We start from the raw sequence: 13,113 nt of genomic DNA, 5'->3' as shown, positions 1-13,113 counted from the left end.
TGCTCATTCATTCATTCTCTCTCTCTCTCTCTCTCTCTCTCTCTCTCTCTCTCTCACTGTCTCTCAAAAATAAAAACATTAAATAAAGCTAAAAGTATAAACATTCATGCTTTGGGATCCTTGTGAAAAGGAAACCATTATATTCTCCATATTTATTATTCCTTAGTGGAAAGGAAAGTTTTGGCATTCAGTATGACAACAATCACCTACCAGGTGCCGTACAAAATGTGTACGAAGACTTTTTCCTTCTAAAGTATGCAGCCCTGAACTTTGATAAAATCTAAGCATTGCGAAATAGAAAAATATTCTAAAACTGAAAGTAGTCACTTAGCACTCTTTGGCTCACACATACCTATAGTGGCTACAAAGGCTTTTTGCTCTCTTGGATGAGCTGGCATTGTTTTCTTTCTTTCCTCTTTCAGTTTAACCCCAATAGTAAACACATTCATTTACTCTAGGTTAGATGATGGCACTGCATGAAAGTTAGGGACTGCAGAGAATGCTTCAGAACCTCCTAGAAGAGGAGAATTCAGCAATTCACTTCTGAGTAAGCTGAAACTCTTGATCATATCACAACATGCACTATTCCCCCAAACTATTACTAATTAGTTTAAAGGCTAACTCAAAGTTCTAGCTTCTACATTTAGCATAATGATTAGAGACCTAGATAACTAATGAATTAACTGAAAGAGAACTTACTCTTCGTTATCAAACTAAGCACATTTGTGGAGTCTCCTTCTGATTTACACTATCTGAGAAGAAATCATGACTGTCTTTCTTTTCACATGGCACTTAGTTGTTTCAAAGTAGTATAAAAAAACATTAGGAAAACTGGTCTTTTAGGGTACTTAGGAGGCTACTAAATACAAGAAACTAAAATGGACATCCTACAGGAAAGCTGTTGTCTCTATCATCAATACACCTGTGGTATGTTTCTATGGACTGAAATGGACTCTAGCAGCCTGAGATATTGCTATAGTCTCTTACTACTTGGGTGTTATTTATGTGCCAAGAAGATCTGGTTTATTGTTGGATGTTCCTGGCTCCAGGCAATGCTGTAAGGTAGATCAATGCTGTCTTCAGTACCATACCTTCTACCTAACTAGCCCTTGCTCTCAAGCTGCTTTCCATGTTCAGGGCCACTAAACCTTTTTTAAAAATGCCTTGCGCCTCTTACTTTTTCTGATCCAGCTTCTCCATCCAAACTTAATGACCCTTCACCCAACTTAGGGAAGACCTGAAGGACTAATAATCACTTTAGCCAAATTATGGTAGTAATGTCTAATACTGTATTAATTAATTATGCCACGAAAACACATTAATCTTCAGAAACACAAGAAAACTACAGAAGAGAGTAATGTGGAAAACTCCAGGGAAGGTCAGAGAAAACACTAATTCTCCCCCCAAGCTTTCAAGACCTATGAGCAGCTACCACTTTTCTCTCAAGATTGGCTTAACTCCTAAAATCTACTAAAACCATCTGTGGTAGGCAGAATAATCTCCTCCTCCAAAGATGCCAATAGCCTAATCCCTGGATCCTGTGGTTATGTTAAACAGCAAAAGGCAGACTTCAGATGGAATTAAAGTTCCTCATCAGATGGCCTTAAAATAAGGAGTTTAGCCTGAATTAACTGGGTGGGCCCGATGTAAATTAAAAGAGTCATTAAATGGGAAAAGGGCAACAGAAGAGTCAAAAGGAAAGAGATGGCATCTTAAGAGAGACTTAACCAGCCACTGTTGGCTTTGAAGACGGAAGGTAGGCATGAACCAAGAAATGTGGACTCTAGAAGCTAGAAAAGGCAAACAAACAAAACAGTTTCTCTTCTAGAGCCTCCAGAAGGTAATAAAACCCACCAACACCTTGATTTTAGCCCAGTGAAATCCATTTCAGACTTTTAATCTCCAGAGCTACAATAAATTAGTGTTGTTGGAAGTTACTAAATGTGTGGAAATTTGTTATAGTAACATTAGGAAACTAATACACCATCAAAGTACACAGAAGGAGCTCAAACCCTGATTTCCTTAAAATACATGCTTGGTATTTTTCCTACTGGATTGTGCTGCTGCTTGATAGCGGAAATTGCCTCATTTGTAATTGTTAGTGATTAGACAACATAGATGATTAATTGCTGTGCCTGAAGATACAAGGGAAAAAGAAAGATCCAGTAATTTTAAGTAATTTAACTTACACTGCAAAATAGATTTAAAGGTTCAACTGGCCAAAAAATTTAGTCAAAAGAACTCACTGGCTAGTATGGCCCTGTTCTGAATTTTCTTTTATTCAAAAATAGGGGAAAGAGGATTTATCAGATTCAAGTTAACAAAACCCTGCCAAACATTAAGGTGTAAACAGTTCACTGTCATCTACTAGCTTATATCATTTCACTTCCCTCAGCCAGCATCCCCTTCCACACTGAAGCACAACATTTGCCACTGATTTTATCCTGCATTTAGGGCCATGTACATTTCCAGAAAACTAGACATGCCACCTGAAACTTAAACCACAATATATGGAGTATCCATAGCTCCTTCAAAGTACTTTATCCTAAATATTATTGCAGAGTGCCTGTGTTACTCCCTCTAATAAACATAATAAATACCACTGAAAAGCAGCTTACTACAAACAGTGACAGGTTCTTAGCTGATGGCAAAAAGAGAAAGCATTCCTATTATTTTGTAAACTTCTCACAAAGCACAAATTCTCTACTGTTTTGATTTGACAAGAAGCTAAAATTTATGCCATTCCATACTCTACCCCAGTAGACGAAATTCTTTGATGGAAAGAAATGGCTGATTGTTTCGCTCCAAGAGGAAATTTGGTGCCCTCTGGTGTTGGAAAACTAGATGATCCATATAGCCTTTACAAACTAGCATTCCAGAGAGGGTCATAAAAGCACAATTATTAGAGTGGAAAAGCTTATTTTAATTCAATACAGATATAGAGTTATTTTTTTGCAGAAAGTTTTGCTTTTGGTTTATTAATCAATGTTTATTGATAGAGTATTAGACAAGCAATATAAAAAATTGAGCCTATTAGGTAAGACTACTTGCCTATATTATCTGTTGTAGCCTCTAGCCTTAAAACAAGAACAAAGGTGAATGGTTTAAGATTTTGAGGCAAAAAAAAAAAAAAAGAAGAAGAAAAAGGGCATGACATTATTAGGATGCTATGATTTATAATTGATGCTTCAACTGTATTACACAATGTTAGAGACATTAAAAAAAATAAAACAAATGATAACACCTGTGAAAAATACTATCCATCTTAGGAACATAATTAATAGAGCTGGAGCCCCCTATATAGCACCCTGGATCATATTCTTCCTTCCCTTCTTAGGCAACCACTCTATTCAATTTGATATTTAAACGATTGATATGTAAATGTAATTTTTAGTTTTCTGCATTTTCTCTAACACTGTTATGCTGCTTCTGAAACTGAAAATTACCTTTAAAATATTACTTTGTAAAAGAAAGCCCAGGTGACAGCAGTTCAAACTGGTCATGCAGAGCCAGGGAGAGGATTCCAGCTACATCCCCAGTTTGGGGACAAAGAGAAGCTGACATTGTGACGTTCTTAAATATGAGAAGATTGGGTGACACATGTCTCAGCACTGTGCAGTTCCAAGGAAGTCTGAGCAGGACAAGAAGGCCCTATGGTTTTAAAAAATAGGTTAGTACATGGATTGACTACTTTAGGCTTTGTTAATGGAGCGGAGCCTCCTCTCATGTCTCAGCCCAAGTTTCTCTTTGTGTAAAATCAAAGTACTGTAAGACCTATTTCCCCCCTTAGAGAAGTAAGCTTCATAGACCTGTGTGACCAGTTGCTCTAGAGTGAGTTTTCTGAGAATCAGATCCTGAGATGGAATTTGCATGATATTAGGGAATATCCTTGTGGAAGGAAAGAAAGCAAGATTTGGTAGAAGTCAAACTTGAGGTAGAATGCCTGACGACAGCCCCAGCAAACTCCATGGAGAGCTCTATTGTAAAATGACCATCAGTTATCTTTATAATGAGTTGAAAAGTTCTAGTCTTTACACCCAAGGCCTAGACCGCACGTGCGCGTGCACACACACACACACACACACACACACACACACACTCTTTATTTCATGTGTCTCATCCAGGTCCTGGCATATTAAAAGAAAAATCAGTATATATCTATGAATACACTGGTACTTAAATTCTTAAATTGTCATCTCAAAAAAAAATAGGTTAGTACAGAAATGGAATAAGGGACAACAGGTGGACTGTGTATAAACCACTTTGGTTAATGTGGTAAATGAAGCCAAATGTGGAGCTTTAGAATGAAAACCAGGCACAATCTTCCCAGAGCACAAGAGGCCAGAAGAACTGAAGACACAGTCTCGATCTATTCACCCGACACACCTAGACTAAGCTCAGTCCTACGTGATAAGCTCCAATTTTCCTTAAGTGTCACTCTGGGACTAGGTTACTGATGATTCTGTTTTCTCCTTTTTCCAAATGGTCTTACACAAAATTTGGGAAAGGATAGCATGCCTCCTTGCCATTCTCTTATACCCCACTGCCTTTTCCCATCAGTGCCTGGGGAAGTCAGTGCCTTCATGCTCCTCTCTAGTGTCCAAAGCCTGCCTCCCTCAGAGCTTCCTCCTGCTCCAGCAAGCTACCAGCTCATGGGAAAGAGGGGATACAAGTAAAACACCTTGTAATGTACCTAGCATACACTCAGGCTCAGTAACTTCTAACTGCTGCTACCATCACTCTCACAGCCAGAAACTCTTCATTCCACTCCCTCCCTTCAGGTTGCTCTTAGAACTCTCATTCTCATAATACTAGGCTAAGAAAAGCTATGTGAAGATATTAAATGTCACTTGGACATAAGTATTTGTACTGTCTTTTACTATATGCAAGGAGCTATATTAGGTGTTAGAAGGTATAAGATCAAAGTATCTTGTCCTTTCCAATATGTTTCTTCATCTAATTCCTCCTCAGTCTGGTTCTAGCCAGCTGCCTCTCCTCTGCAATATCCATCAGAATAAATTCTCGTCGCTCTTGTTAATAAATTCTTTATTGATCTCCCTTCTTTCCAATAGTTCTCAACTCTGGCTATACATTACGATCACTTGAAAATTAAAAATATACTGTATGTATATACATTTTAACATACAAAAACACACATAGTGATGTCCAGTCTAGACCAACTGAAGTATAACCTGATAGAGCCCAGGCACTGGCAGTTTTTCAAAGCTCCTCAGAGGATTCCAACTTGCAATCAGGGTTAAGGAACCAATGTTAGCCAGGACCCTTAAATTATTTTCCATGCGTAAAGCATTGGCTACATTATTTATTTGTTCAATTCATGTACTCAGCAATTACTTACTCAGCTCTTACTGTGGACCTAGCCTAAAATTACTCAGCAACCACATGGCATCTTCAGAATCAAACATATGTTTCTTACCACTCCCTCATAACTGTTCCTCAGTTAATCATTTCTCTTTTCTTCTATGCCATCAATCTTCTCACTTCTGCATAATCTTCCTACCCTTCCCCAACCAAGCTTACTTTCTTTGGGACTGCTCTGGGATTCTCAGTGTATCTCAAGGTCTGTTTGTTAAATCCAACATTTGTTAAATCCAAAAAAATCCTGGATTTAGAAAGCTGCTGTCCAAACATCATGATGATATGACATTTCTGCAAATGCGTAAGATCACTGATACTCATAGGTGCCTTCCCCCTTCACTCAAAGGTCTCTGAGTCGAAGAATCATATTTCATTCATTGTTGTAACCTCAATATTTAGTATAGCTTCTGGCCAAGAGTCATCTACCCAACAGATACCAGTTAAATGAACAAAAGGATGAAAGAAAAATTAAGGTATATGATAAAGTGTTTTCTTAATCATCTAAGAATGATAAAACATGTGGGAAATCTTTCTTGAGAGGTCACTTTTCAGCATGGAGTTTGGGATCTACATCTGCCACATACTAGGTTTGTGGGCCTCGGGAAGTTATTTAACCTCTCCAATACTTAGTTACTCCATCCATAAAATGTTGACAATAGAACTTATAAAATGGTGTAAAATTAGATGAAATCAAGAGCTCAGAAAAATACCCAGCCTATAGTAAGCTTCATGAGGTAGGCAAAATAATGGCTCCCAAAAGATGTCCATGTCCTAATCCCTGAACTTCTGAATATGTTATCTTACATGGCAAAAGGGACTTTTGCAGTTGTGATCAACTTATGCCTTAAAATAGGGAGATTACTTTGCATATTCCAGGTGGGCCAGTATAATTACGAGGGCCCCTAAATAGGTCAAAGAGAAGAAGTGACAGAAGAAACAAAGGTTGGAATGATGCTGCTGCTGGAAGGAAGACACAAACCAAGAAACAGAGACAGGCCAAGTAACAGATTCCACCCCAGGGCCTCTAGGGGGAAGGCAACCCTTTCAACATAGTGATTTTAGCCCCATAACATCCATTTTCAGAATGTGGCCTCCAGAACTATAAGATGATAAAACTATATTGTTTACAGCTACTATATTTTTGGTTATTTGTTACAGCAGCAATACATAAGGGATATGTAAGTGTGATAATTATTATTATTCCCCCTCCCCCATTCCTGGGCTAGCATCAGTACTGATGTCATGTCAGTAGTATATATCCTTGATATGATGTGTTACGCCATGAAAACAGCATTTTATCTCTGTGGTCTTCTTCCCTAAAACCCATGTCCAGAAAAGCGCTAATGTAGCATATCTATCTACACTTAAAAGGTTGGCCCTTGATTGACATCTGAGTATTTCAATTTCTGGAGGGCTCATCACCCTAACTGATAAGACTGGCTCACTGTGCTTTATGTCTAAACAAAAACATATGGTTTATGCTGATTATCTGCTTTCTTTCTGGAGTCCAGAATTTTGGTATGTTCCACGCAGAAGGTGTCCACATGGCCAGCCTCCAATAAAAACCCTGGGCATTGACTCTATAATAAGATTTCCTGGCATACAACATTGAACATGTTGTTATAACTTGTTGATGGAATAATTAAGTTCATTTTACATAACTCAGTGGACTCTTGGAAGCTCTATCTGGTTTGTTCCAGAATTTGCCCCATGCACCTTTCCCTTTGCTGATGTTGGTTTGTATCCTTATACCGTAATAATACACAGATGTGGGTGTGACTATAGGGTGAGTGTTTTGAGTCCTTTTAGTGAATCATTGAATGTGGAGGTAGTGTTGGGGACCCATGACAAAATCCATAATCCCAGTCTAGGAGCACCTGGGTGGTTCAGTTGGTTGACCATCCGACTCTTCATTTCAGCTCAGGTCATGATTTCATGGTTTCATGAGTCCCAGTTCCATGTTGAGCTCTGCACATTGACCACATGGAGCCTGTTTGGGATTCTCCCTCTCTCCCTTTCTCCCTGCCCCTCCCCTGCTCATGCTCTGCCTCTCTCAAAATAAATAAATAAACTTAAAAAAATTGTTTAAAAATAATTCCAGTCTAATCATGAAAAAACCATGAGGCAATCTTATTTGAGGGACATTCTACAAAATAGCTAATCAGCATTCCTCAAAACTGTCAAGGTCATCAAAAACAGGGAAAGTCTGAGAAATTGGCAAAGGCAAGAGGAGCCTAATGAGACATGGTATCTAAATGTAATAAAATGTGGTACCCTGGATAGGATCCTAGAACAGAAAAAAGAACTTTAGATAAAAACTACAGAATTGTGAGTAAAATAGAAAATTTATTTAATAATAATATATCAATACTGATTAATTGTAAATGTACCATACTAATGTAAGTTACTAATAATAGGGTTAACTAGGTGTTGGCATAGGGGAACTCTCTGTACTAGTTTCACAACATTTATAAAAAATCCAAAAACTATGCTAAAATAAAAAAAAAGCTTTTATTAAAAAAATCCCTGATTACCTACTGTGCATAGAGTATTGTGCTAAGCATTAGAAAATTTAGATCTTAAGATAAGGGAATTATCAATTCTACATACTTTTGCTCTATCTACAGTTATTCATTTACCTGTATTTTGAAATCAATTGAAATGGCAGGAGAACAAAGTTAAGGTATTTGCTAATGCCTATTTGACAACTTATTTGTATCTTATTTTCTCAGTTGAGGGTGACTTCCTGGAAGGTAGAACAAATGTAGAAGTATCAACTTATTCAGCAAGCCCTAAATGTTGTTACACTAATAAAATGAAGAGAGTTGGTCAACAGGCAACATAAAAAGATGTTTAATATGGGGCGCCTGGGTGGCTCAGTTGGTTAAGCATCCGACTTTGGCTCAGGTCATTATCTCACAGTTCATGGATTGGTGCCGACCGCTTGCTCAGAGCCTGGAGATTGCTTCAGATTCTGTGTCTCCTTCTCTCTCTGCCCCTCCCCCACTCACGCTTTGTCTCACTCTGTTTCTCAAAAATAAAAATAAATGTAAAAAAAAAATTAAAAAAAAGATGTCTAATATTATTAATCATTAAGGAAATGCAAATAAAATTTGCAATGAGTTATCACTTCATATCTGTCAGAACAGCTAAAGTAAAAAGGACAAGAAATAACAAGTGCTGACGAAAATACGTAGGAAAAGGCATCCTCATGTACTGTTGCTGGGAATGCAAATTAGTGTCGCCGCTATGGAGAACATTATGGATGCTCCCCAGCAAATCAAAAATAGAATTAGCATATGATTCAGTAATTCCACTACTGGATATTTACCCAAGGAAAATGAAAACATTAATTTAAAAAGATATACGTACCCTTATGTTTACTACAGCACTATTTATGAGAACCAAGACAGAGAAACAACCCAAGTATACATCCATCCATAAATAGATAAATAAGTAAAATGTGGTGTGTATGTATATGTATCCAGACATACAGACAGACATGGTGGAATATTACTCAGCCATAAAAAAGAATGAGATCTTGCCATTTGCAACAACATGGATGGACAAGGTATAATACTAAGTGAAATGAGTCAGACAGAGAAAGATAAATGCTGTATGATTTCACTCATATGTGAAATTTAAGACACAAAACAAATGAATAAACAAAGGAAAAAAGAAACAAACAAAAACTAACTCTTAAATGCAAACAACAAACTGATGTTTGCCAGAGGGGAGGTAGGTGGGGAATGGGTGAAATAGGTGAATGGGATTAAGAGTAGACTAATCTTGATGAGCACTGAGTAATGTATAGAATTGTTGCATCATATATTGTACACCTGAAATTAAAGTAACACTGTATGTTAATTATAACTCAATAAAAAAAAAGAAGAGTGACAAACTTAAACTGAAAAAATAAATTTACACAAAGTAGACAGAGAAATAAATACTACTTTGTCTTCCTATAACTAAAAGTCATGATGTTCTTTCCTAAAAGACCATTTTGTGACTATGTTTCTATGTTTAATGAAACCAGTAAGATCTGTGGCATGTAATTCTAAATGTCAGATTTTCATTACTAAGGCTTTTTCTGTCAATAAACCATTAATTTTCTGCTGGACAAAGAGAAAAAATTGGGAATAATTGTTCAATAGGTGGATTACTATTATAATTCAGATATGCAAAAATTCCTCTTTTAAAGAGACAACCAAATATGTATTTGGAATATGATTTGTGAATAATTTGAAGATGACAAATCAAGTGTAAATGATTAAACGAACTCCTTTGAAATTTATGCAAAGTTCAAAATGATCACTGTGACAAATCCATGAAAATGAAATTTAGTACCTTGTGGAAAATATCTTTTCTAGATAAACTATAAAAGGGTCCTTAATATAATTTATTGGCTTCTATTCTCCCAAGTGTCTAAATCATACCTTTGTAATAATACAAGTAGTCTTAACTCATTTAATTAATTTAATTCTATTAAATGAGTCTGAACTCATTTAAAATAATTATGTTGTATGACTACAATATATCATAGTCATTGTAGAAGTTCAATGATGTATTACAAATCATGATATTTGGTAAATTATTTTATATTCTCATGCACAACACTCCACAGAAAGGTAAGGTAAATTCTCTTTTCACAATAGCTTCCTGGGGTCTTAAAGATATCTCTTTAAGAGATATTTTCTTTTATTCATATTACATAGACTTAAATTAAAAAATATTATGCAACTATACTAGAGACAGCTTTACCTTTCCTTAACCGACAGGAAGAACTATTTTCCCCAGGAAGAAATTTTTTATTAATTTCCTCAAAATGCTAGTATTTCAGTCTTTTCATGATCATACTAACCACTTAGACCAACAAGGTGGGCCAAAAAAGAAGTCTCAAAGGAAATTAGAAAATGGTTTGAACTGAATTATAATAAAAATACAACATAAAAGTCACAGGATGTAGGTAATGCAGTAATTAAAAGGAAGTTTATAGAATTAAATGCTTGGATGAGAAAAAAAACTTTCCACTTGATAAGTTTCTATCACAAAGTATTTTTTTCTAAGAGAAAAGAAAATGAAGTCAAAGCAAGGAAAATGAAGACAATATTAAAGGTAAGAGTAGAAATTAAGAACTTAAAAATAGCAAACAATAGAAAAAATAATTGAAACCCAAGGCTGGTTCTTTGAAAAGATCAATAAAATCGATAAACCTCTAGCAAAACTAAAATAAAATTTAAAAAAAGGAAAAAGAAAAAGAAACAAACTGGCATGGTAAGGATTAAAAAGAAGATGTCATTACAGACCCAAGAGACATTAAAATAGTTATAAAGGAATATTATGAACAATACTAAACACATAATTTCAACAATACAAACTTAGATAATTAATTGAAAACAACTACTGAAATGTACTCAAAATGAAACAGGTAACATAAATTGTCCTATAACTACTGAAGAAATTGAATTACTAGTCAAAAACCTTCCAAAAAAGAAATCTTCAGGCCCAGAAAGTTTCCTTGCCAAATATTTAAGAAAAAATGACATCAATTCTTCATAATATTTTCTAGGAAATAGAAGAGGAAAGATTATCTAACTCTTTTTACATGCTAGTACTGTCATGATACCAAAACACACAAAGACAGTACAAAAAGAGAGAAAACCTCAGGTCAATATCCTTCCTGTACAGAGGTTAAAAAAAAAAATCTCGCAAATAAATATTCCAAGTAGTATCCAGCTATATACAGGAATAGAATACAACATAATAAAGTGGTGCTTACTGTGGGACTGATTGATTAATCGGTACTAATACTGAAAATGCATAATCATATCAATCGATGCAGAAAAAACACCTGACAAAATTCAACATCCATTTAAAACTTTTAGCAAACTTGGAATATAAGGAAACTTCCTCCACCTTCTAAAGCGCATCTATACAACACCTAAAACTGACATGTTACTTAATGACGAGAGACTGAATGCTTTCATCCTAATACGAGGAAAAAGACAAGGATGTCTGTTCTCCTCATCTTTACTCACTATTGTGCTGGATGTTCTAGCTACTTTAGTAACACAAAAAACAGAAACAAATTCCAGATTGGAAAGGAAGAAGTAATGCTGTCTTTCTTTGCAGATATGATCATTTAAGTAGAAAACACAATGGGATCCATATAGGTAAGATTAGAAAAGTTCTAAGACACAAGATCAACATATAAACTCAATTTTATTTCTACATATTATCAATAAACAACTGGAAATTGACATTTAAGAAAACAATATCATTTAACAACAGTATAAAAAAATATGAATACTGAGAGATAAATCTGATAAAAGATGTCAGAGATCTGTACCTTCAACATAAGGCACAAAGTCAAAACAATTGTGTTTGTGTACACTAGTAATACACAATTTTCAACAATTTTTAAAAATGAATAACACCAAAAAGTAAGTAGGTATAAATCTGACAAAACATGCACAAGTTCTGAATGATAAAAAGTACAAAAATGTGGATGAGAGAAATCAAAGACCTAAATAAAAGGAGAGACATACCACGTTCAAGGATTAAGAAAATCAGCATAGTAATGATTTCAGTTTTCCGAAGTTGATCTGTAGATTTCATATAATACAATTAAAATACCAACAAGGTTTTTTTGTAAACATAAACAGGCTAATTCTAAATTTTATATGTGAAGTCAAAGGAACTATATATAATAAGTAAAACAAGTTTGAAAAATAACAAGCTAGAGGAATTCTAGAATCCTCTTTTATGCCTTATTATAAAGCTATGATAACTAAGACAAAGAACTACTGGCAATGAGAGAGACCCCAAAATGAACTGAAGGTAAGAGAATCCAGAAATAGGCCCACGCATACACAGCCGAATGATCTTTGATAAAGCTGCAGAAACATTTCAATGGACACAGGACAGTGTCTTCAACAAATGGTGCTGGAGCAATCGAGCATCTCTATGCAAAACAATAAATCTTGACCTAACCTTACACCGTATTAAGAAAATACACTCAAAATGAATCCTAGTTCTTAATGGGGAACTTAAAATTATGGAACTTTTAGACAAAACCACAGGAGAAAATCTTTATAACCTAGAGTTAAGCAAAAGAGATCTTAGATATGACACCAACGGCATAACTGATTTTAAAAAATGAGAAATCAGATTTCATCAAAATTAAATATGTTTTTACAGGAAAAAAATGTTGAGAATGAAAAGACAAGCTACAAACTCAGAGAAAATCTTTACACATCACACAAGCAATGAAAAACTCACATCCAAACTATACAAAGAACGTTTACAACTCAACACAAAGAACGCAACCCAACTAAAAATAACTAAAAGATTTAAACAGACACTTCACTAAACAATATATACAAATGGACAAATAAGCACATGAAAAATGTTCAATATCATTAGGAAAATGCCATTAGGGAATTCCAAGCTGAAACCACAATGTGATACAACTACCTGTCTACTTATGACAATATAAAAAATACTGAGACTACCAGGTGTTAGTGAGGAGTGACAGCAAAGCAAATTCCCATACATCCTGTCTTGGAATACAAAAGAGTATAGCCATTTCCAAACTGGAAAACAATTTGACAGTTTCCAATAAAGTTAAATATATGCTTACCATACGATCCAGTAATCTTACTGAGTATTTACCCTAGAGAAATGAAAAAACTTAGGTTCACACACACAAAAAGAACAGAAATGCTTCTAACA

General features: G+C 35.3%; 1 protein-coding gene across 4 annotated transcripts in view; it reads right to left on the bottom strand.

The window, feature by feature from the left end:
- RNF180 (ring finger protein 180) overlaps positions 1-13,113 on the bottom strand; it is a 205,054-nt gene that overhangs the window by 136,681 nt on the left and 55,260 nt on the right. For 3 of the 4 annotated variants that reach the window (XM_047877739.1, XM_047877749.1, XM_047877762.1), the window contains one exon: positions 13,022-13,054. The exons of the other annotated variant lie outside the window; for it this stretch is intronic. In XM_047877739.1, coding sequence (XP_047733695.1) covers positions 13,022-13,054 — 33 coding nt within the window. The remainder of the gene's footprint in view (positions 1-13,021; positions 13,055-13,113) is intronic. 4 annotated transcript variants of the gene reach the window in all.

This window comes from Prionailurus viverrinus, chromosome A1, assembly GCF_022837055.1.
Source record: "Prionailurus viverrinus isolate Anna chromosome A1, UM_Priviv_1.0, whole genome shotgun sequence".
Taxonomy (NCBI): domain Eukaryota; kingdom Metazoa; phylum Chordata; class Mammalia; order Carnivora; family Felidae; genus Prionailurus; species Prionailurus viverrinus.
Note: the sequence above shows the minus strand (reverse complement) of the source record. Positions and strands in the feature narration are given on the sequence as shown.